The following is a 25,406-nucleotide window of genomic DNA, read 5'->3' as shown; positions in this document are numbered from 1 at the left end:
AATATGGATTGAGCACAAAAGCTTGCAAAATATTATAAAGAAGAATTAAGTATATCAAGCATCTAGAAAACCTTATTTGTTTTTAGCATTAAATATAAAAACATTGTAATTGGTGGAAGAAAAGGCTTACGTGTTCTTGTATGCTTCCAACCCTAGACTTGGAAAGTTGTCAAATCCACATGAATCTCCAATCCCACTAAAAAACCACTTAAAGAAACTCCAAAAGAAACTAATGCCAAGATACTTCCCAAGACATTGTACTTGCAATCTGCGCCAAAAGGAAAGTAAATTAATTAAAAATCCTCAAAAGGTAAGTTCTCATGTCATGCAATTTATTAGTATTCAATGTATAGCTAATGCTACAATACTTCCAAAGACAGTGTGCTTGCATTCTACATCACAAAGAAAATAAATAAACCCTTCAAAGTTAAGTTCTTATGTCATGCAATTTATGAGCATTCGATGTATAACTAAAAGATGGTTTTCAGCAAAGAAAACAATAAGGCTTCAAATAACAGTAAGTTTGAACACTAAAAGTTAAATCAATTTGCCCCTTGTTCCATGAACTTCAATAATTTTTCCTAGGGGGTTAGGAAGGAAACTAGACATCTTCAATGTAAAAGTTAATGTGTGCTAATCTAAATAGGCTATATTTAGTTCTATGAAAACAACATTTTGGAATCAAATATGCCAAGATTGGACCATGACCATAAAAACTCAGAATGAAAAGATCCACACAAAAATAAGAGTTTTTAAACGGCATGTAAAATGTTGGTGTATTCAAAAATATTTTGAATGTGTTGTCCTCATTTTTGTTTTCAAAAGTGAAGGACCATCACATGAAATTTTTGTGAAAAAATGAAAATTTTACTCTGTCACACTTCCCGAGGCATAATTTCGACTAATCCTTGGACTGGCTTAATCCTCAGTCCATCCTCGAACCACGCTTTGAATTTCGTCACATTCTGGATTTGTTTGCTATGTCTTTCCTTCAATTTCAAGTTTTTTCTCCCTGACTACAGGTGGGAAATTTCTCTTGAATTGCAAGTTTTAATGATTTCCATTGTTTTGGTCTTTGTAGGGAAATTTTTGGCTAATTACAAGTGCACTTTATTGAAAAATAAGAACTTGTAATTTTTTTTTTATTTCCCCTTTGATGTTTTTTGGCTTTTAGAGTTAAAATAGGGATTTTTTGGATAAGTTACAAGTAAACTTGTAGTTCTTTTCTAAAACCCCTACTTTAATGTCTTTTGCTTGTAATAGGGATTTTAAGCCTCTATTACATATGTGCAAGTTATTAAAACTTGTTGTAGGGATTTTATTTTCCCTTTACAAGTACTTTGTAACTTGCACATTTTCTCCAAAACCCGATTTTGCCTATAATTGAAATAAAGTGACATTTTAAACTTGCTATTTTGCCCAAAAAACCCGATTTTCTCCATAAAGTGCAAATTGGGGAATTTTAAACTTGTAATTGCATTTTTAAAACCCGATTTTGCCTTGTTGATGGAAAAAGTGAAATTTTAAACTTGCAATTGGATTTTTAAAACCCGATTTTGCCTTGTTGAGAGAAAAGTAACATTTTAAACTCGTTGTTTGCTCTCAAAACCCCGATTTTCCTTATTGCATGCAATTTAAAACTTGTTGTTCTTTTCCAAAAACCCGACCAGCAATATTGGAGGATTTTGTTGAAGATTTCCAACAATTTTTGTGGAGAAATTCAAGGAGGAGGAATGCGTTTTGGATTCCTTGCTATTTTCATGCATTTTCCAACTCTCTTCATGCCATTTGGAAGACATTATTGCTGGTTTTATGGGGTTTAAACAGCAAAAACATTTTTGAAAAATGCCACGATTTGCCTCATTCAAGTGCCACGAATCTTGTCTTTCCTAAATTGTTTAGGCTTGTCTTGCCTAGGCATGGAGGTTGGGTGCTTTACTTGACCGATTCTTCATGCTTTTAATGGGCATTTTGATACATATGGCGTTTTTTCAAAAGCGTGGCTAGGGTTTGAATCTTCTTCTTTTATCTATAAGAGATTCTTTCTCTTCATGATAGTTATATGTTTTGTTTTGTTCTTGCCTAAAATTGGCTTTGTGAGAGATTTTCCCCTTTGTTCCAAGTTTGCAAAGCAATTTGTGAATTGCATTGTTCTTCCCCATTTTCCCTCTTTACTTGTATTCGGGATTTTAAATCCCGATTACAAGTTAAATGAAAATAATTGATCTTCCCAAAATCCTTCCATTTTCATCCATGTTCATTGCCATCATCCGTACATACCATTCCCACCATTTCATCCACTCATTTCACACCTTCATTCATTTATCCCATTTAAAGTCTACCTGCAGTCAGCCATCCAGAACCCGAAATTGGTCCAAAATGCACTCAAAAAACACTTGAAAATGAGTTTTAAAGGTCCAATTACAAGTGCAAACTTGTAATTACCCATTACACATATGAAATTGCATGTTTTTTCTCCACAATTGCAAGTTAATGCTCTTGTTTTTCCCACACATGTAATGCAACTTCCAAAACCCGAAATTCACTTGTGAGCCCATTTTTGCATGAATTTATCCCTTCCCTTGTCAGTTCGGTTTGCACACACGATCTACCAAATCAATGGATTAAGGCATGGGCCTTATTTTGCAAGAAGATTTCAAGAATGAAGCATGATACAAAGAAGAGATATAACAACAATTCATGGTTGAGAGCATAAAATGCTTTCAAGACAAAGATGGTCATGACATGAAAAGAGTAAGGCAACCCTTTCCATCCTGAAAAGATAGTACTACCCCAAGCAAGAAGACAAGGATGCAAGTTCCCGTTCCGGTTCAAGATGTCTTTACCAACCCAGAATACTTCAAGTTCTAGCATCCTGAAGCGACATGAAGATCATCACAGACAAAGGATGATGCAGTTAGAGTCGTGTCTTTAGACACATGGAATAGTTTTAGTTATGCATTTGTAATTTTGTTTTGACAAGTTACATGTAAAAAAATAACTTTATAATTGCAAGTTAACTCATTACTTGCACTTTTGTAATTACATGTAAAGCAACTACAAGTTGTGTTCAATTAGGATTGTAGTTGGAATAAGTCTTAGTTAGTTATTGAATAAGTGTTGGTGGTTGACAGAATTTCTCAAGTTAGTTGGGATCCTCCCACCTTTTTCTCATGACTCCTCTCCTATAAATACTTGAGGGGGTCTATTGTAATTTTCATCTTTTGGAAAGCAAGCAAAAACTCTGCCAAATTTACAGCAAAGAAGTCTTTGAGCTCTCATGTGTAAATTCAAGAATTGAAAGGAATAGAAGGAAATTGCTCAAGCTTTGAGTCTTTGTGCTACATACTTGAGTTTGTTTTCTATATTATCTTTCATGCAAGTGTTTCTTAAAGAGCTTAATCACATTTGATTTGCAGTCTTTGTGCTGCAAGTAGTTGAGGTTAATATAGATTAAAATAAATATTTTGTTGAAAGAAGTTGTAAGTCTTTGTGCTTTCACTTGTTCTTAGGAGAATTTAGGAGCAAATTTTGTGAGAAATAGCTGTGAGTCTTTGAGTTTATACTACTTCCCATTGTTTTAAGTAGAAAAGAATAAGATATTCCAGTCTTTGAGCTGTTATAATTTGTTCTTGATAGAATTAGTATAGAAAAGGGTAGATAGGATTTCATATAATCAAGTCTTTGAGCTTGATATTGTTGTCCTGTCCCGAAGGAAGTGACGGAAGTCTTTGAGCTTTCAGGAAACTTCATTTCCTTTCTCTCATTTCATTTTGAAAGTTGTTACTACTGTTTTATATCAAATCGCTATCACTTTTCTGTGAAGAGAAAAGGATATTGTCTTTCTTGAAAGAAGAAGAAAGATTGTTGTCCCATCCTATTTTATTTTCAAAGTTGTAGTTAGATAGGGGGAGCCTTCCCTTAATTAGGAGAGTTTTACTCACACGCTGTGGTTGAAACCACAATTTTGTATATTTCCCCAAGTGTACAAAATTTTCAACCAACAGAATGGTCTTATATGAATAAGGATATTGCCTTAAAGTTAGCATTTTTATTCACACCTTTTAGTGTGACACAAAATGAACTGGATGTGGAGTAGGACCACTCATTAAACTAGAAGCAAACGCTTCCTATAAACAAAATTTAACCTAATCTAAACAACGTGCACTTGCTATTTACAATGTGTATAGTATTTTCTTGTGTAGTTCACACTCATATTGAATAAAACTAAAGGTGTGTCATTTTGGATTCACCCAGAGCAGAAGGCTGACATACACTTAAATTTAAGGCAAAACATTTTTAAGCTTTTTACCTAAAAGAAAACCCTAGAATTACTAAACACTTATTTTGTTCAGTTAAAAACAAAGATTGAGCAGTGCAAACACAAATAAGGATTGAATAGGCTTAACACAAGGATAGAAAACATTAGTGGATAGAATCGAGGAATCAATATAAAGCCACAATCACTAGCTTCAATTACACCTACAATACAAAGCTTGCAAAATCGCTAAAAGCAATTTACTCTACCTCAACACACATAACATATACTACACAACATCTCAACAGAAATTTACAAGCAAGATAGGCATTACTAAATTGTATTGAATGAATAATGAATTCAAGATTATCAATACTCAATGAGAACAATTTCAGCAACAAGTAGACGATAATATTACTTTGGAAATTAGTGCAAATGACACTTATTTATAAGGTTTTATAGGACATTCCATGAAAAAATAATAAAAGCTAACAGCTATGGCTACTTATGAATAACTTTATTTCTTGCAAAACAATCTTTACTACAAAATTCTCTATATTTAAATTTTAATCTCAGACGGTGTTCACTTAAACGACTAACAAAGATTATTACAAAGTACAAAGTAACACTAGAACTCATATCTCTTGCATGATAGGAGATCCAAAAAAAGACTTCCAAAAATACCTGATCTAAAAAACATGCATCGAGCTAAAATTTTAGGCTGCTGAAAATAGCATGAGCCACAAGTAGAAATTTTGACAAACTAACACTACAACTCACATCTCTTGAATGATTAAAAAGATAAAAAAATAGAGTTCCAAAAATTCATGATCTAAATATAGCACACGGTGCCAAAATTAAAGATAGCTAAAAATAGCATGGGCTCTAAATAGCTCTAGCTAAAATTACCTTAAGATACAAATGTCTTGGGTCAAAAATAGACTTTCCAAAATGCATTCCTCCTTGAAAACAATAACAACTAAGCATAAGCTAAAAATAGACTTCTGATAGGTAGCTTTAGATGAAGGTTCTCCAAAAACACTTCATTCTAACAATTCCATTTGATACTTGAATCTAAACACTCTTATTTTGTTGATTTATCTATACCAAACCCTAGGTTTGTCTTTATTTTAAATCCTTTAAATAACTTGTGAAACACAAAACCTCTACTGAAAATTTGCTGAAATCAGGCACCTTTTGTGTGATCAAATATTGTACCATTCTGCAATTATGATTGTTGTCTTTTTGTCTTTTATTCAACCTCAAAAGCTCAAAAAGATGATAGAAAATTTGTCTTATTTGGTAGATGAAATCTGAAACACTATATTTCTAAAACAAAACCCCTTAAAGAAATTCCCTTCAAAATACCACTGACTAATTTTTACTTTGAAATTGCTGATGAATGTTACAAAATACGCAGATTTTCAAGAAAAATGAACTGCTGAAATAACTGATAGGACAGATATCACTGCTGATTAGGAATAATATATGCCGTTGTTGATATGAATATAGGCTATCAAATACTCAGTTCTGCTGTTTGCTAAAAGAAAACCTCTTGTTGAAGCCACTGCAGTGGTGCTTTACTTTGATGATAAAGTCTGATTTTACTTCGAAATGGGCTTTCTGTCTTGAATCCTACTGTTGCAACCTGCTCTGTTGGAATAAAGCATAGTTGGACTACTCGCCGGGTTTTTGGCGAGTTTTAAAAAACTCGCGAGTATTTTTTACTAGTGTGTTTTTACAACTTCTAACTCACCAGAAAATCTCGCCGAGTTTTTGGCAATAACTCACCGAAAACTTGTCGAGTCTTTGCCAAAAACTCGCCGAATCAATGAAAAAAACTCGCCTGCCAGTGAATAAATGCAAAAAACGGCAAAAATGAGTTTCATTTCATCATTTTTCGTCTTGTATTTGGCTGAGAAGGGGAAAAACACACTCCCAAACACTTGCAAACTGATTTCCATCGATTTTTTTCTTCAAGTCAGTCTCATTATCTTCATCAGAATATATACATGAAATATAACATTTAAGTATAAGTCACTTTAAGTTATATTTCATGTCTATATTGGCAGGATGTTTGAGAGTGGTTTCAGATCTCTAGGAGTTATAATGCAAATTCTAGGTTTTAGAAGATCTTTTAAATTTTCAGACTTGGTCAAATTTCAGTAATCAATATGCTCCTATCAGCATTCTCTCGCTCTCTCTATCTACCCCGAATTTTAGACCTATCTATCTCCCTATCACTCTTCCTCTATCCCCCCTCTCTACCACTCTCCATCTCACTCTCTCCTCTCTCCCCCAAGATCTAGACCTATCTCTCTACCCCTCTCTTTCTCACCCTCAGACCCCTATGAGGGGTGCTACCCTCAACCTAATTTTATTTTGCAAATGCTTGGTGGCAAAGTTTGGGTGGAAATACCCAAAATCTCAAAAAAATTGCCCTCAGAATCTTATGTCAGCCTTGTAGTTCATCCAGTTGTGAGCACAATTAGAGCTTGTTTGAGGCCATCCATACGAAGAAGAGGAACAAGTTAACTCAAAAACGCCTCAATGACCTTGTCTTTGTGCAATATAATCTTCAGTTGCACATAAGGAAGGTAAAGGAAGCACCAGCTGGTCCAAGTGATTTAGATGATATAGCTCCTTACAATGATTGGGCATCGCAGGACCAACCTCCATCGTTTACAGACAATGACATCAATGATTTGGATAGGCAGGCTACGAAGGAGGAGGGGGGTGTTGTGTTTATGATCAGATTAATAGCAATTAGAAAAATCAACACAATGAACAATGAAGACACCAAGATACCCTGGGAAGACCCTCCTACTCGAGGGAGAAAACCCAGCAATAAATGTCTTCTTTATATATCAAATATGTCTAGCAACAATGTTGTACAAAAGGGAAAGATACAGGCCCAATATATGTTGCTTCACTCCTTGAAGCAAATCGCACAAGAACAAATCTAATTGGCCTTCTTCACAAGATCGATCTGCTGTAGATAATATATAAACTGCTCTTCACATAAATTGATCTGCTCCTCTTTGTATTCGAACTGCTCTGCTATTCGATATGGAACATATTGGATTTCATTTCAGTTACTCATGCATCATCTTCAATGGAAGGACAATCGTTAAGATCATATGAAGCATTTTGTTTTAAAAAGCTGAACAAAGAGACTAAGAGGTTGCTTACTAAGATTCTTCATTTTGATAATGTTTTGTTTGTTGTGCATACTACACCTTGGAATTTGCTAGTACTGGAAAACATATCAGTCATGGAGGTGATGGTATGGATTAGAAGATGGGACAGCAATCTTTTGACATCACATGAGCATGAATCCAAGCTAGATGGTGGTGACAAGAAAGGTAGCATGGTAGACATTCATGAGAGAATAAATGAGCATGAGGCAATAGTGGGAACTTCTACTTGCCAACAGCCTAATTTTATAACAGCAGTTAGAGAAGAACATAAATCAATTTGTATGTTGATGTCTCACTTTTATGATGTTGACACTTTGATTGAGTATAAGGATGTCATAGTTTCAAGACTTGATATGCTGCAAGATTGGTGTGCCAAGACTATGCAAGTGAGCTCATGCATTGAAGTTTCCTGTCATGTCCCCTCTTTAGCTCTGTCTAGCAAAGACATGCGAGTTAACCTATTATGGAGTCTTGTAGGTTGTCAATGGTGGATAGAGACTCAGTAAGGATATTCAGTGTTTGGATTTGGTGTTTCTGGCAGTAGTAGACCAGTTTGGAGCAGTTCCTTAATTTTAGGAGGCAGTTCCTACATTTTAGGACGCAGTTCCTACTTTTTAGGAGGTTGTGACAACGTCCAGGGTTGGGGTTCCATGAGACCATTCCTTGGTTTCAGTTTCAGGAGATTTGGGTGTGTTTCCTAGTTTCTAGGAGCATCCCTAGATTTTAGGGATAAGACTGCCAGTTGATCCATGATTTCCGACATCAGTCACAGACAGGTGACAGGTTCCGTTTCAGACTTTTGGAGTCATTTGAGCCTTCTGCAGCTATTTGGGTTATATTTTTAATATATTTAAATATTTCCTAAGTTAGCGTTTAATTAATTAAATAAGGCTATGTTTATAGCCATTTTGGAGTAATAAGGGGTTTTTGGCTTCATCTGAATGCATATGCCCATGTGTTATAGCTCGTTGGAAAGGTCTTGAACTTTTCTAAATGTTTCCCATTTGTCAGGGACCCTTTTGATGAACGGAATTCTTTTATATTAAAAAAGTGGCGTTTTCTCTATACTTAGCGACTAAAAATGAGAAATAAGACTTTATAAGCCTAAGCACACTTTTCATACACTTTTAGGGTTCGAGCTAGAGGGAAGGAGTTATAATGAGATGGTAACCTAATTATCAAGTATCTTTTACACATTTCATCTTTGATTTGGAGAATTTGCTCTGGAGAGCGATTCAGCATCTGGGACGAAAACCCCAGGGTCTTGCCTGTCTGGGACGAAGCCCCCAGCACAGTGGTTATTTGGTTCTTGCATTCAGTTTTCAGTGCCTTAGAGTTGGTACGACATCTTTTCTGGAGGATTCAGTGAACAGAGTTAGGGTTCAGCGTGGGGATTGGGGTTTCCAGCTTGGCATCACCTAACAGCCGTACGGCTGTACTTTGCAGCCATTTCTCTTCCCACGTGGAGCTATGTAAGAGCTTTGAATGTTTGCCACAGCTTCCTTCTTGATTTCAGTATTCACTCTTCATTCAGGTTGGACTCATTGCTTATTGTAATCTTCCTGGAATTGTTTGGAATCACTATCTGGACAATTATTTGATTTAAATAAATCAGAAATCTGCTTGGTACGATTCTGATTTGGCTGTGTATGAACATTTATTTCCAGTACTCTTTTCATGTACTTGTTCTTCAATTATTACTTGCTGAAAAACTATCAAAAACACAAAAATAAACAAACCTTCTGCAACTTCTGTCTATTCTCTAAAACCATCGAAGGAAACACAGGAAAATATAGTTTATTAATTTAAAACTACAGCAGATCAGCAAGGGGATCCATCTGGGATCTTTCATTTCCCAAGGTAATGAAAGAAAAGGCACAATCAGTCCTAAATCTCTGATTCAGGACAGCAGCGTTATACTCTTTCCTTACATGAATTTGCAGCTCCTATTCATGGAGTAATTAGAGAAATTGAGTTTTCAAATGTCGGCATACATGATGCATTGGCTAAGCATGGCTATTTTTATGATGCTTCTTCCAAGAGAATTGAATTTGTTTATTTTAGAACAACAGTAATAAATCAGTGCAAAGAAGTTCGTGACATACACCATTCCATACATAATGAGAAGCAAGACTTCTCTGATTCTGAGTTTATAGTTGATGTTGACAACGATATGAATGAGCATAGTGATTTTATGGGTGTTACTCTTAGTGGATCAGCCACTCATGAATTACTTTGGGGTGTTAAGAAACACATCTACATTGCAAATTTAATGTTGGCACCTAATTCTTATGACTGTACAACTGCTGATTGGTTGGCATTAGAGCCAAATGACATGGGTTATTTAGTGACAAGTGGTTGTACTACATGGCTGTTCACTATATTTTCAGAATTGTTTGTATCTACATCAGTTTATGGGTTGGATTGGAGTGTGTGGAGACACATTTACTCAATAGATAAGGTGTATGAGATGGGTTTCTTTCTTATGCATGGGTATATGGACATCATTGACGTCACTTTAGTAGTTGTTGGTCTAATTTATAACAGCAGCCTTGAGGTGATAAATTTGACAGCTCATGAGGGGAGTTTTCAGTATGTCACACACCTTTGGACAGCAGGCTATGAAAGCATCTATGAAGGCAAACTTGGAAGGTACAAAATAAAGGTGGGTCTCATGTTGATGATCAACCATCTCCCATTTTTACATGGTTTCATTCATCTTGTTGGGCAAGAGCATGTGATAAGAATTAAAGAACCCCATTGCATGCAAGGTTTGACATTGTGCCTTTGTTTCATAACAATATCAATCCTTGATCACGCTTGGAAGGCATATTTGGTTAGGGAAGAAGACAACATGTAACTTGAGTTAACCCATGGAAGTAAACAAATTGTGTTGAAGGCTACCAATAATGATAACCCAAAAATTGTGGCAGCCAAGTGTATGCAAACATACTTTGATGATGATAATACCAATTGGAGGTATGGGGATAAATCAGATTATTCCCTTTATGACAGCAGCAACATGTCTCCTTATACTCATGACATGGCAACCTTGGTACATGGTGCTAGCGGCGGTATAATATCTTCATGTGATGATACTTCATGGTTGGCAATGGGACTTAATAAAGGTATACATTCAGAAAATTCATTGGTAGCAAAGGAATTGCATCATCATTTGCTAACTTTAGTGGGTACATCTTTAAAACCAGCCCTTGATGTAGCCAATATGCTTGATGACTCCAAAGGTATGAATAAAAGGGAACAATTCTGTCCTCATTCTCTGACTTATAACAGCAGTGATTCATCCTCCCCTTTTCATGACGTTGGCACTCTTAATCATTGGGAAATGTGTCATAATAATTCTATTATGGAAGGTACTCATGAAGAATGCTTTGGTCATGATAAGTCACATGGTATATCTCATTTTAGGATTGGGTTTAGACACTTTAGAGCAGCTGATATAACTCAGACCCAAATGATGAATGATGATTGGCTAGAAAGGGCAAGGCAAGCAAAGTTATTGGCTCAACAAGCCAAAATCAATCTTCAACATGTTCGTGATGTTCACCATTCCTTTGATGATGAGAGACATGAGTTGCTTAATTCAAAATTTCCAGTTGAGGTATTTGCTCATTCTCTCAGTGATGATAGTGATTTGGTTGATGATTTTCTTAGTGGGCCAGCCACTTGAGAGTTGTCTGTGTTGAGCAGTGTTGGCATACATACTTCATTTTCGAGTTTGTCACCTATTTCACTTGATATAGCAGCAATATCTTTGTTGATTGGTGACTTCATATTCTTCGATTCCTTATGGACTAGTGACTGTCCTAGTTGGAATCATATGGCATATCCAGAATTTTCATTGTCTACATCAGTTTCCCAATGGTATGGGAGTGTTTGGAGGTATACCTTTGGGATAGAGTTAATGTGTGGAGTGATTTCCATTGATTGGCACTGGTTTGTTGACATGTTTGATATCTCATATATTGCTGATCAGAGTTATAACAACGAAGTTGAGTGGCCATTTGTGTTGGTTCATTGGCATGTGGAGGTTCGCTTTCACATTGTTTTGATATTCTACATGCTTGTATGGTTACTTCATTGCGATCATTTGACATTCCCCTACTTCATCTTCTACAGCAGATTTTTCATTTTGACATGGGATCCAGGTATTGATTTGCTTAGTACATTATTCCACATGGATTCCAATATGTTGCTTCATGGTTTGTGGTGCTTGAGCATTTTAATCAGAGTGGAGCAGCAGGTTGTTTGGTGTTTGCTTGAGGGCAAGCAATCTCGCGAAGGGAAGCCTGTAATGTCCCTTCCTTAGGCATCTTAGACTTGAGAGGAGGTTGGCCTACCATTAGGGTCCCATAGGTCAGCAGTGTGGTTTGGGGATCCAACCTGGGGTTGTGGAACTCAACAAGGAGCTTTTCGGGCCTTTCAGATTGGAGTTATGGGGTTGAATCCATGGTTAAAATTGAAATATTAAAGTTGGCCTTATGTGAATAGTAAAAAGTAAATAGTAACAAAGAAACATAAGATGAATAGTAAAAAGTGCCCCCCATCCTAGTAACCTAAGTTGTTTTTTAAAAGGGGGCCAAGTTCACAATGAGAAATTAGACCCTCAAGGATATATTATGATTTTTTTGGCCAAATAGTAACCCCAAAGTAGATAAAAAGGCATTTTACCTATCATTTGGATTCATCCTTACATCTCCATTTTCAGATCCGCAGCTTGCATGAGGGTTTCAACAGCTTTGGGCTTCCTAGAACGCCAACTTCTGGAAGAATTGGGGGATTTGGACGAAAACCCATCTCTTCGGGTGTCAATTTCCATCAGAATTTAGCTTCAGTGTGCATATGGCAGCCTTCTTTGGGGATTTTTGAGCGGATCTTCAGTTTAAGGGCAGGTTTTCTACAATTGGTTACAGGTTAGACCCTCTAGAGGTCATTCCCATCTATTTCCAGCTCTATTTCAGTCAGCCGCTCCATTTTGGGAAGAAGGATTTCAAACCCTAGAGTGTATTTAGGGTTTTAACATTTATTGGAGCTGATTTCTATATTTCTATTGGCTGGAAATTTACTTCAGACCTATGAGTTCATGTTAATGGTATGTACATTGCTCTTTTAAGCAAATGAAAGTTTCTTGATTATCTTCCTTATGTGTTATGCATCTTGCTATATTAAATCAGCAATCACTTAACGTAATATTCAAGAATCTTGTATAAAACTTCAAAACCAATCAAAACAAAAACAAAAACAGTCAAACCTCATCCAAATATACACTGGCCAAAGACTTTATCAGCAAAACAAACAGTTGGTTTGGATCAGATTTGGTTAGAATTGGGTTGGGGATTATTCAACAGCAGACTTTTAGGACTAGACCCTCTAGTTCCGCCTCTCCCCTAGTTTTTACTAGAGCAGGGAATGGGAAGATGTAATTGTATATATTTATTTACTTTTAGTTCTACATAAACTATTTACTATTTTGTTTCCAGCCATCAGCATTCCTCATGAGGATGCGATTTTGCATCCACTTTGCGTTTAAATACATCTAGACTCAACTTGTTTCTTTTGTGTTCTCATTTATTGACTCATAGGATGCATCTTCTCATTGAATTTTGCAAAAAAAATGCATTTCAAATTAAATTTAAGCAATTTTTTAAGTTCTCGAGTTTTTTGCCGAGTATTGGCCGAATTTTTCTGGAGTTTTTTTTTCAAGCCTTAGCGAGTTTTTGGTTTTGGCGAGTAGTTCAACTATGGAATAAAGTATACGAAGCTATATACTCTACTCTACTATTGCCAACAATATCTATTGATTTCTTCTATAAATAAATTATATTGTCTTTTCTGATAGGAATTCTATAGCAGGTTTCTTTCAGTTCGAAAATCATGCCATTATTTTGAAATAGATGCCACTCTTTGTTACTCATAGTTTCTCTCTTATAATAGGACTGTACCTATATCAATATCAACTAATCTTCTTGCAAGCTTAGCTGGCCCTGTCAGTGTGACAAACAGGCACACACCTGTATATGGTATTTTCAAGCTTTGCCTTTGAGTGTTCCTTTGTAAAAGCATGCCCCTCGATATAGGATTTTCTACTTGGTTTTAAATATAGTCTCTCTATACTTAGGTATGCACCTTAACATAGAAACTCAAACTTGACTTTGCTTCAATCAAATGCCTTGCTATAAGTGCACACCTCTACGCATGAAAGTTGTTTGTTTGTTTTTTTAAATTTTGAAACAAAACCTTTTTTGAGTGCACCCTTCAATATGTGAAAGCAAACTTGAATTGTTTCATGAATCATTTGCACCTATACATGAAATTTAGCTTTTGCAAATATCAAACTCTCTTTATTATTCAAGTGCAAACCTCAACATGGCGAAACAGCCTTCAACACTAGTGCTTACATTTTGTTCAATCAAGAATATGCCTATACAAAAAAATTGTTTTCAACACCCACCCAAAATCAAGCACACACCTATGAATATTAAACCTATTTCAGATGCATGCCACTAGAATTCAAATGGAACTCCTTCAGTTAAATGTATGCCTGAGTATGGAAATCTTAACTGAAACCTTGAAACAAAACTCCCACTAAAAGTTGTGCACGTGTGATCATGAGATAGCACTATTTTTTACTTTAAAGTTCACAATTTAATTCTCTTATGAAGACCAGCCCTTGATAGTACAATTTTGAAATTTCTTATCCTAAAACTCCATCCCTTTAGACAACTGCACACATCTACTGTAGTTCAAAACTAAACTTGAGTGTTCTTTTTACCTTGCCAGATGCATACCTAAAAATGCATTTGTGATTCAAACTTTGAGTGCTTAGATTCCATTTGTCAATTGCACCCCTAACAATGCAGTTTGTTTAGTCCCTACGGTGAGATTGGTAAACTCACGGGTAAACAGAGATATTCCACTCATACCAACAACTCATATAACAAGAACATTCATGTATATTAAAGCATAGATAACAATTACAGAACAGCTATGGCAAAATGATGATATCTTTATTGGATTCCAAATATGCCAGTACAATGCTAATTTGCCGAGGTTCCAACCATACATTATATAGACCCGATAATTGGCCAGGTTGCCAACCGTCACTAACTACCCCACAGGAACCTCTTAGCAACTCATACATAACAAAACATAAAACACCCCAACCAACTATAAACTAACATGTGTTATTGACCCCTAACATCAACCCCCCCCAAAAAAAGTAGTCGTCTTCCAGACGACTAAACAAATAGGAGCTGGAATGACAAAACAAAAAGAAAAACTAAGACGTATGAGACGGAGGAGGCATCCCTCTCATGGTCGAAGAAGAAGGTTGTCGTCCTGTGTGGAGCCGAAGGTTCTTCTCCACAATCAGTTGCCGCTCGCGTGCCTTCTTGACCATGTGTGCAACCTCCAATAGTTTCTTGTCCTTCTGCTCCATCTGCAGAGTTAGATCAGCCACCTGTGTTGCAAGTGCTTGTGCTTCCTTCTTCTGCCTGCTGCAACGGGCTTCATAAGTGGTCACCTTTGTCTCCAACTCGACCCTCAAGTTCTTCTCTACTGTGGCCAATTGCGCACGCTTTTCCCCTTCTCCAATTTCTCTACGTTCAGTTGTTGCGCCTGTTGTTCCATCTTGCTTTGTCTCATCTGTAGGTAGACATCTCGGAACAACCCCTCCATATTGTGCAAGTTAGCCCCCAAGGTGCTAACTCCCTCCACCAATCGTATGTGCTTCTACTCCTGTACCATCTCCGATGTAACACTAACCGGCCACCCCCGCAGCTCAAAGTGATGTGCAAACTCCTCCTCACATCCCGAAGTCATGAAGTGCAAGAGCTTCTCAGCAGCAGCTGAATTGTCGACATCCATCCGTCCAGTCAACTGTGCCATACCTCGGGCTATGTCTGATATCCCTCGTAACTCCCCAAAGAACCGCTGCAGGGAGCCTACTGGATCTCTAGGGTCTGGCGGAGTAATGTGAAGACCTGCCAGTGGTCCTCCAGGCCCACTATCCTCTACATCAGTGAGTTTCGAGTCATATCCACTTTCCCAAGTCGCGTCGTCTTGCTCATCAACAAACGCCATCTCATCCTGGACCTGACCTATGATAGGAGTGGCCCTATGTTGTGTCTCGCCTTGGCCAACTGCCATGTCGTGGGGTGAAGGCGAAGTGGGAAGGTGAGGTGCAAGTGCAAACTGCCCGAGCCACCCATCCAAGGATGCATCTATATCATCATCCGCCAATGTGTCCAACACCGCCAACTCCTCCTGGCCATCCCCTCCTTCCCTGTCTGCCATCAGTACATCCACAGACTCCTTCCCTCCTGTTGTTGTCGTACTGCCCTCAACTGCTACAGCCCCCTCCGTACTAGGGCATGTCGTACCAGTATATGTCTCCTGTACGGCTACCTTCGATGCAACTTCGTCTGGTACGGCTACCTTCAGTGCAACTTCCTCTAGTACGGTTACCCCCTGTACCACTCCCTCCGGGTTATTGTACACATCCCTCTCTGCCACCGTACGGTCCATCCTTCCTATGTCGCCTAAGTCACTACCTGTACGGTTCGCTGGCCTAGTAGTATGCCCTGCTACTGGTACAGTTCGTGATTTGAGTACGGCCAGGCCAATCTGTGGTAGCAACATGCATCTTTGTGCTGGAGGCTACCCTTCGTCAATTTTCCTGAACAATACTCCTACTGGTCTCACCTCGCCTACAAGGCTAGCCACTATGAGTGCTTCCTCTAGTACCAAGTGCGCTAAAGGAGGTAATTTGGGGGGTGTAAATTTCACCCGAGTGCCTCTCCAATGTGCTCGCAATCCTCCATGCTCCGGCTGCTCCTCTTCCTCCTCCCCTTCCGGTTGTTGTGACTCCGCTTCTTCTTCTTCTCCAACATTATGTGGTGCCATGTGGAATCCTTCATCTCCACTCTCTTGTTCCTCTGTTTCCTCCTCTGCCTCCTCATCTGAATCTTCCATGCCGCTATCTTCTTCCACTTCAACTGCTATGTCCAGGTTCTTCCACTTCGTTGGCTGTGTGGCATCACCAAGAGTGTCCAGGTGAACATAATAGTACATGGATGGTTTGTTGGGTTCCAACCTACCGCATGGTTCAAAAGTACCCCACATCTCTAGAGGTACCTGTAAACGTAGTGCATCTAGAAACAATTTAATGGCATGGGGGCACATATATAATGTTTTATGCTACAGTGTGAGGAAATCATGAATCCTCTCAGATAAAAGTTGCCCCCAATTATAAACTTTACCACACTTGATGCCATTCATCAGTCCTATCCTCCAGATGGCTATATCAGATGAGCGGCTGGCCCCTGTAAGTCGACTTTTCACCAAGTCCATCAACATCCTCCACTCCCCGGGTGCAATGAAAGCACGCTTCAGTCCCCTACTATCAAACCAAACACTCTTCCATTGTTCTTCCGTCGGGTCATCTCTACACACCAAGTCCAGCAGCCATTTCTTTTTCTCCTTGGTGAGCTTCTTGGCCGGTTGTGTTGCAGATGCTCCCTCCTCGGGTATACCAAATACCCTCCTGAAGTCCTCAGCCTTGAAGGAAACCTGTACTGTGCAGCCTTGGAACTGAATAATATAGGCTCTTTCGTGGTGGTTGTATCCAGACACCAGAGTCCAAAGCACAAGTTCGAAATCCTTGATATTGAATGTTGGCATCTAAATAGTGTGATCCGCCTGTGCTTTCCGGAGGGAATCTTTTATCACATGGTCGGAAGGGGTTTCTTCCCACCAAGTACGGCATTCACTACCGGTCACGCTCTCAAAGACCACATTTTCTGCAGCGATTCCTTCCGGGTCCTTCTGTACTTTTGGCCTAATCTTCGCCTTCTTGCTGGTGCTGTCGGGCTCCGTAGCTGTCATGGTGGCAATATGTTTGCCGTGCTGATTTTTCCCCTTGTCTTTTTCTGTTTCCCGGCAGTTATTATAACGGTCCGAATTTACTGCGCGACTAGGATCACCCCAGCTAGTACGAACCATCGTACCAATTTCCCTGCCAACTTGTGCGAACTCTGCCAATAGCTCTGTACGGATGTCTACACAAATGCCTTCAATTTTTTTATGCAACTGGTCCCTACGTGTTCGGATGTCATACGACCTTGTTCATTCCCCTGCTGGTATCCGTATGGGATCGTACGGTTTACTAACATCCCCTAGTGCACTGTACGGTACGACCTCGTACAGATTTATTGCCTCATGTGTTGTCAAACGTACGGTATGGTCCTACAATTTTCTGTTGTTACTTGACGTACACCATACGTTACATCGTCCGTGCGGGTTACATGCCTTCGTCGTACGTCATACAGTGTGCCTGCTTCGTCCGGTCGTACACCGTGCGAATGGCTTTGTCGTGTCTTACTCGCTCTGTCTTCCCCACCCATACGATCAATCCATACGCTGTACGGATTCACTTGCTCGAATTGTGCCTTTGTCCCATCTGTACGGGTAATCCGTACACCGTAGGGTGTCTCTCCTTTTCCGCCCGTACATGCACCCTGTACACTATACGGATTAGACCTCTCCTCTGTGCGTGGTCGTATGGATCCTTGACTTCTTCTTCTCGATTTTGTCCTGCTGCCAAGTCTGCTTTGATTTCTTTCGTGAGATGTGTACAAATGGGCTCCTTGGGGGTCTTTATAATCACTTGCTCTTTCCAGGGTTAGGGTTAGGCATAAATATTTCATTAATTTTTTATAAAATAAGTGCCTTTTTATTAAATGTATTTTTCCCTTACTTCGATTACTTTTGCTTTACATTTTAATTTTTTTATTTTAATGCTTACTAACCCTGTCCTCTTTATTTTTTCCATGTACTTTTCTTTTCCAACTTGTAATACCCCCTTCTTTAACAACAATTTTAAAATCTTCACGCGATAATATTTCTTAATTTCAAATTTTCGTACCTTCAATTTACTAAGGTATCCTGGGGTCCATTTCCGTGGTTTAGTTCGCCCTTTTTGATCTGCAGGATATCTCATCGCCTTTTTGGACACCTCTAAATGATCTTTTCGCCCCCTTAGTTTCCTCTTTGTTGTGTGGATACTTGATTTTTTCCTTGCTTTTCTCTTGCTATTCATTGTGATTTCCTTCCACCTTTTATTTGGTCCTTGGTCGGCATCCTCGTCTTTTATATTCCTCTTCACTACTGAAGGGTCGTCCCACATACATACGTGCGACATCCTCCTATAGCATTCTTCAGCACAACACATCCCCACGTACTCCAGATCCCATATCTTATCCACCAACGAAGCGGGTCCCACTCCCTTATACCACCCATCAACGTATCGGCCTCCTTACTGTTGGTACCATGTTACCCTTTCTCTGTTCACCTCTGGGGGTCCTACAGGGTTAGGTATCACCCGATATAATGAATTTGGTCTGGCTTCCAATTCGTCGAGCTAAGAGGCTATGATGAACAAGTCTTTTGTTTTCAACACCATCTTCAAGTAGGGACCTAGGGTTGCCCCGTACTCCTCTAGGTCAAGTTCTTCCTCCACATCTGCAGGTTCCTCCTCCTTATTTGCATTCTCCTCTTTCCTCTTGGCTTCGGCTTCTTCATCGATATCATATGCTACATACCTCTCTCGAAGACCCTCATATGGGGCCCGCTTCTTCCAATGACCTGAAATTCGTACCCACACAGTCGGGTCCCCAAAAAACACATTTGTCAAGTGTTTATGGATCCTTGGAACCGCAACACCTTCCACCCGCCTCGGCACAAGTCGTTCTTCCATGAATGTAAGCGGTTTGGCCCAATCTTCATCCCTTCGATAAGGCTCTGCTTTCACCACTAGGTCTTCTTCCACTTCCCTACTTTGCCTGATGGTCTAATCTCCCTTTGTAGCGTATACCAACATGTTGATCACTATCACAGGTTTGTTTCGTTCTCTATAACTTTCAGTTTCGAACCATTCACTGGGTCCCTAATTGGATTGTCGTCCAAGGTGGATAGCTTCACTGCTCCGTTCTTCCCGACCTCCCTGATCTTATAGGGTCCGAGCCAACGAACTTTAAACTTCCCTGGTCACAGTTCGTTACGGCCGTTATACTTCAAAACCAACTACCCTGATCGAAAGTTGACTCGCCGCAGGTGTTTGTCATGCCAGAACTTTCGTCGTCGTTGCACTACCTTCGTTGCCCACTGTGCCATTACCCTCCATTCGTCTAGTTTTACTAGGCTATCAAGCCTGGCACTCAAACTCTCTTCGTCACCAAGTCTATTGTCCACTGCCACCAGCAGGCTTGGTACAATGTATTCTGCAGGTACCACAGCCTCCTGCCCGTACATGAGCTGGAACGAGGTATGCGTGGATAGCTTCACTACTTCGTTCTTCCCGACCTCCCTGATCTTATAGGGTCCGAGCCAAAGAACTTAAAACTTCCCTAGTCGCAGTTCGTTACGGCCGTTATACTTCAAAACCAACTACCCGGGTCGGAAGTTGACTCGTCGCGGGTGTTTGTCATGCCAAAAATTTCGCCACCATTGCGCTACCTTCATTGCCCACTATGCCATTACCCTCCACTCGTCCAATTTTACCAGGCTATCAAGCCTGGCACTCAAACTCTCTTCGTCACCAAGTCTATTGTCCACTGCCACCCGCAGGCTTGGTACGATGCATTCCGCAGGTACCACAGCCTCCTGCCCATACATGAGCTGGAACGAGGTATGCCCTGCGGTGACTTTGTAGGTCATGCGGTAAGCCCATAGTACTACCGGCAGCCTTTCTTCCCAATCCTCTTGCTCCACCTCGCACGACTTATAGATTATTGACACCAATACCTTGTTGGTCGCCTTCGCTTGTCCGTTCGCTTGGGGGTAGTAGGGGCTAGAGAGATTGTGGAAAATTTTAAACTCAATGATCATGGTACGAATCACTTGGTTGACGAAATGCACTCCCCAATACTTGTGATTTGAAGGGGTATCCCATACCTAGTGACAATTTGTTCGTACAAGAACCGTGTCGTACTGAGAGCAATGTTATCTAGTAGGGCTCTCGCTTCTGCCCATTTAGTGAGGTATTCCATAGCCACCGCAATATATTTGCACCTATGCATACTGCTTGGCTTCAAAGGTCCCACAAAATCCAAACCCCACCTTTCAAATAGCTCATGTGGCTGGGAGGGAAAGAAGGGCATGAAGTCTCATTTGAGTGGTTTCCCCGCACGTTGGCAAGTGTCACACTCGACCACCCACTCTCGAGCATCAGTGTGTAGAGTTGACCACCACAGACCGATCAGAAGTACTTTCCGCGCAGTTGCATCGGGTCCCATGTGTCCCCCTACTAGTTCGTCATGTGCTTCCTTTAAGACACTGGGGATTTCCTCCTCCATGACACATCTCCTCAAGATTTGAACAGGTCCCATTTTATACAGAAGACCATTGATCAGTTGGAAGGTCTTACTCTTTAGTGCCAATTTTCGTCGTTCCCCTGGTGGCATCCCCTGCGGGAATGTGGAAGTAGAGGGGTACTAGCCGATCTTCTCGTACCACAATGGTAGTACTACATTCTAGAATAAGTGCACATCCGAAAAGTCCTCGTTTATCCCTTCGGCCGACTCCCCTGACCTGATCCGTGACAATTGATCAGCTATCACATGGGACTTCCCTGGCCGCACAATAATGGTGAAGGTGAATTCTTGCAAAAGTAGCAACCATCTGCTTACTCGACCCTGAATGATCGAATTATTTACCAAGTACATTAATGCCTGGTGGTCCACGTAAAATGTGAACGGGGTAGCCAGTAGGTAGTGGCGAAATTTTTGAACGGCGTACACCATCCCGAGTTCCTCTCTTCTCGTTGTGTTGTAGTTCCATTCAGCCCTCGACAAAAGTCGGCTAGCGAAGAATACGGGGCGATCCAGTCCCTGCGTCCCCACTTGTGCGAGGGTGGTACCAATGGCAAAGTTGGAGGCATCCACGTGTACGTGAAACTCTTTATTCCAATTCGGGTACACCAGGATTGGTGCACTCACCAACCAATCCTTCAGTTCCTTGAAGGCTCCTTCCTGATCCGTACCCCATACGAATGGCTCCCCCTTCCTTGTCAGCTTGTCTAGGGGCCAGAAAACTTGCGCAAAGCCTTCGATGAATCTCCGGTAGTAGCCAACGTGACCTAAGAATGACTTCACCCCTATTACATTCATCGGACTCTCCATATTGATAATCACCCCTATCTTGTCCTGGTCTGTCTTTAGTCCTTCTTTACAAACAATGTGGCCAAGGACCTTTCCCTGCGGTAACATAAACCTGCACTTCTTCGAGTTGAGAGCTAGCCTAGCTCTTCAACACCTCTCCATACATTCTCTGAGTGCCTTCAGATGAGTGTCCTAGTCACTAAAAATAGACCAATCATCCAAGAACGCCCTGAAATTCCCTACTGACATTTTGTCAAAGATGTGTAAAATTATTCTCTGGAAGGTTGTCAGTGCATTACATAGCCGGAAGGGGATACGATTGTAGGCGTACACCCCCTCTTCCACCACGAAGGTAGTCTTTAGCTTATCTTCTTCCGCAATACTTATCTAATTGTATCCCAAGAACCCATCCAGAAACGTGTATATCTCATGCCCGACTACTACTTCCAAGATGTTGTCCGTGAAGGGGATTGGAAATGGATCTTTGATTGTTACTGCGTTTAGGTACCTGAAATCTACACATATCCTTATCTGGTTAGCCTCCTTCTTGAGGGAAATAATGATTGGGGAGACCCAGTCACTTGTCTCCACCTTAAAAATGATCTCGGCCTCTAGCATTTTGTTTATTTCCTCATTCACCTTGGCCACGTAGTTCTTGTTCATCCTATACGGCCTCCTCCGTACAGGTTGGGCTCCTGGTACGAGGGATATACGGTGTACGCATAATTCCAGGGGTACCCCCTTCAAGTCCTTGTAAGTCCAGGCAAAGACCTCCTTGTACTCCAGGAATATCTTGAAAGTTGCCGCCTTCAGTGTGGGGTTCCAATCATCCCCTACGACTATCACCTGCGGGTCCTCGTCCTTGCCTAGATTGACTTTTTTCACATTAGTTTCCTCGTACTTGATAGGTTTGTCCCATTCAAACCAATGGGCTGGTGTGTCATCCACCCGTGCCACCCCTTCCTGGTACCTACCATACTCTGGGGGAAATGACTGCTCTTCTGTACTACCACTTGATTCCCCAATCTCGCATATCTACAGCATGTGGCACTCTGGGTGGAATACCTCGTAGTCCTCCATCTACCAATGGAAGAGTCCGACCAATGAACTAGTTTCATCTTCAGAGCATCTGTCCAATTCCAGCACTCCTTCCTCGTTGGGTTCCATCCCTCCTTTGTCTCCTTCGGAACCCCACTCCCATCTGTTTGAGTCATCCGAGTCGGATTCAGAAGATGCAAGCTCTTCACTGACGACCTGGTTCCTCAGGTCAATCACATACTTATGGCCCTCACTCTCAATCAAGAATGTATTCTTTTTTCCAGTTATGATTGGCTTTGGCCATGATCAGCCATCCCCTTCCGAGGAGGGCGTCGTACGCTTTCCTTTCCAGTGGAATGACTATGAAGTCTAGAAAGAATTGTTGTGTACCAATCACCACCTTTTGTGCCATGAGAGTCCTGAGGGGTTTGATGCCATGTTGATCTGCACCGACAAGGTGGAATGTTGGTGGCCAGAGGGTAGGCTTGCCAAGACCCCTCCAAGTTTCTTCCGGTAGCACGTTGATGCCAGACCCACCATCCACAATGGTGTTTGTGAGCTTCTGCCCCATTATCTCCATCTCTACCACGGCAGGTTTCCGTCCAATGCTTACTATGAGCAGCATAGGGTCTATGGCAGGTTCCGTCACTAGAGCCGTACTAGATGGTTTTGTCGCCGTTCGGTGTTCCTGGTCGGCAGTGGTGTCACCGACTACATTTGTCAAGGCCATCCTCAACTGCGGCATGGTCTCTAGGAGGTCGGATACCCGTACGAGTATAGTGGTCTGTAACATCTGCTTAATGATAGTTTTTTCCGGTCTCGACTAGAGTGGAGTACTGGCAGCCGAGTGCAAGGCCCTTTGTTCTTCTGCCATTGCACGTTTGATGTCTGCCCTGGCCTCCCGGAGTCTTTCCTTTTCCGTGCGAGGGTCAAGGTACATGGCTTTCTTACTTTGCAATCTTGTGATTGCTAGTAAACCTTCCTCCGATTCCTTTACCTCCAACATATTCACCCCTTTTTGTTTTGGACACTTTGTGTCCTCGTGATTTCCTGGACCGCACCATTTGCACAGCAAACTCCCCACACTATCTCCATTTTGACATTCCCGCACAAAGTGACCCCATTCGTTGCATTTTCGACATTGGATCATGGGTCGTCCTTTTGCGTCGTACTGAATTCTACTACTCGGCGTGTTATTGTTGGACTTGTTGTTACCCCGCCGATTGTTTCGGTACCCTCCAGGAGAGGCATCTGAGTTTGCTGCCGGCTTCGGAGTTGTCGCTAGCGGTGTGACTTGGTCGGCCTGGGTGAAGAGCACTTGGGTGCTCCAGGTTTTCAGGTTGTACAGGTATTCCTTAATGGAATGTCCCATTACTTGGCAGATGTCACAGAAGGATTTTCAAGGGAACTCCCCTTAGTGTGCCCTTCTATCTTACAATCGGTGCACCACAGTTTCTTTCCCTACTTGCCATTTTCTTTGTCAGCCTTCAGTTCTTTCATTATTCTCATCATATCCCTTTGAAGTGCTTGCACGGTCTTAGATTCCCCGTCGTTGTCTTCATCCGTACTATCACCATCACTCACCCGGCGCTTCCCTCGGGATGTCTTATTTTCACTTTCAATATCCATCGCATGGTTGTATGCTTCGTCATATGAGGGCGGAGGGACAACCTTCATCTTCCGTCAGAGGGATGGTACCAGTCCTTCAACAAACCATCTCTTCTTCAAGCCATCAGCCGTCTAGTTCTCCATTTTGTTGAGCAGTTCCCTCAGCCTTCTGTTGTAAGCCCACACACTTTCACTTTTTCCCTACTTGGTATTGTAAATTGCCGCCACGATTTCATTGTCATCACATAGAAGTTTGAACTCCTCCTAGAAGGCCTTCTTCAAGATGTTCCATGATGTTTTATACTGGGCATCCCAATCCGTATACCAATCAATTGCTATTCCTTGCAAGGTGCCCGGAAATGCCTTCAACCAGTAATCCCAGTCGTCTTGGCCATTTGCCTCCCAGATGGTCACGCATGTCTTACAATGTCGTACGAGGTCCTCAGACACGTCGCCCATGAACTTTGGAAGCTTTTGTTTCTCTGGAGTGTGTGCCATTGTCTTTGTCTGGAGGGTTTTATGTAGTGCCTGGAAGTTATTATATGCCTAGAAGTTATTATGTGCCTGGAAGGTATTGTCCACGTTTGACCGAGTTGGACCGTATTGCTCCGTCCACAAGCCTTCTACTCATCCACCCTTGTCCTCCGCACTTTGGTCACCCTCACTCCTATAGTCCCTCCTTCCCGGGGTTTTTGGGTCTGACCCTCCTATTTTGTTTTCCTCCGTCAAGGACAAATTCCCGATGCAGGATAAAGTCGTTTCAAAAATATTGGCGATATCTTCGTGCAGATCCCGTACCGCCTCCTCTGCTTGTTCAGAATACTCCGACGGACTGCTCTGTGACTTGGCTCCGGAGTCTTCACTCGACGTCGAGTGTGGGGCCTAGTCAGCGAGATCCTCCTCCGCTACATCTGGAAGTGGCAGGTTCCTAGCAACCTCCTCCAACTCCTTCCACAGACACGGTCTCTATCTCTCCCGACTACGACTCCAACAAACACTCCGACTTCTGCTACGTTTCTTAGGACTCCTTGAGTCAGCAACTTCCCTTAGCCGTCATCTCCGCTCGGCTTGTTCTTTTATGCGGGGAGATCTCCGTATAGTTCCCTCATCTACTCCTTCGGTGGT

General features: G+C 41.1%; 1 protein-coding gene across 1 annotated transcript in view; it reads right to left on the bottom strand.

The window, feature by feature from the left end:
• LOC131075816 (probable metal-nicotianamine transporter YSL6) overlaps positions 1-25,406 on the bottom strand; it is a 242,704-nt gene that overhangs the window by 111,493 nt on the left and 105,805 nt on the right. Inside the window, exon 4 of the mRNA XM_058012717.2 lies at positions 131-268. Within this exon, the coding sequence (XP_057868700.1) occupies positions 131-268 (138 nt within the window). The remainder of the gene's footprint in view (positions 1-130; positions 269-25,406) is intronic.

Source organism: Cryptomeria japonica, chromosome 10, assembly GCF_030272615.1.
Source record: "Cryptomeria japonica chromosome 10, Sugi_1.0, whole genome shotgun sequence".
Lineage (NCBI taxonomy): Eukaryota > Viridiplantae > Streptophyta > Pinopsida > Cupressales > Cupressaceae > Cryptomeria > Cryptomeria japonica.
Note: the sequence above shows the minus strand (reverse complement) of the source record. Positions and strands in the feature narration are given on the sequence as shown.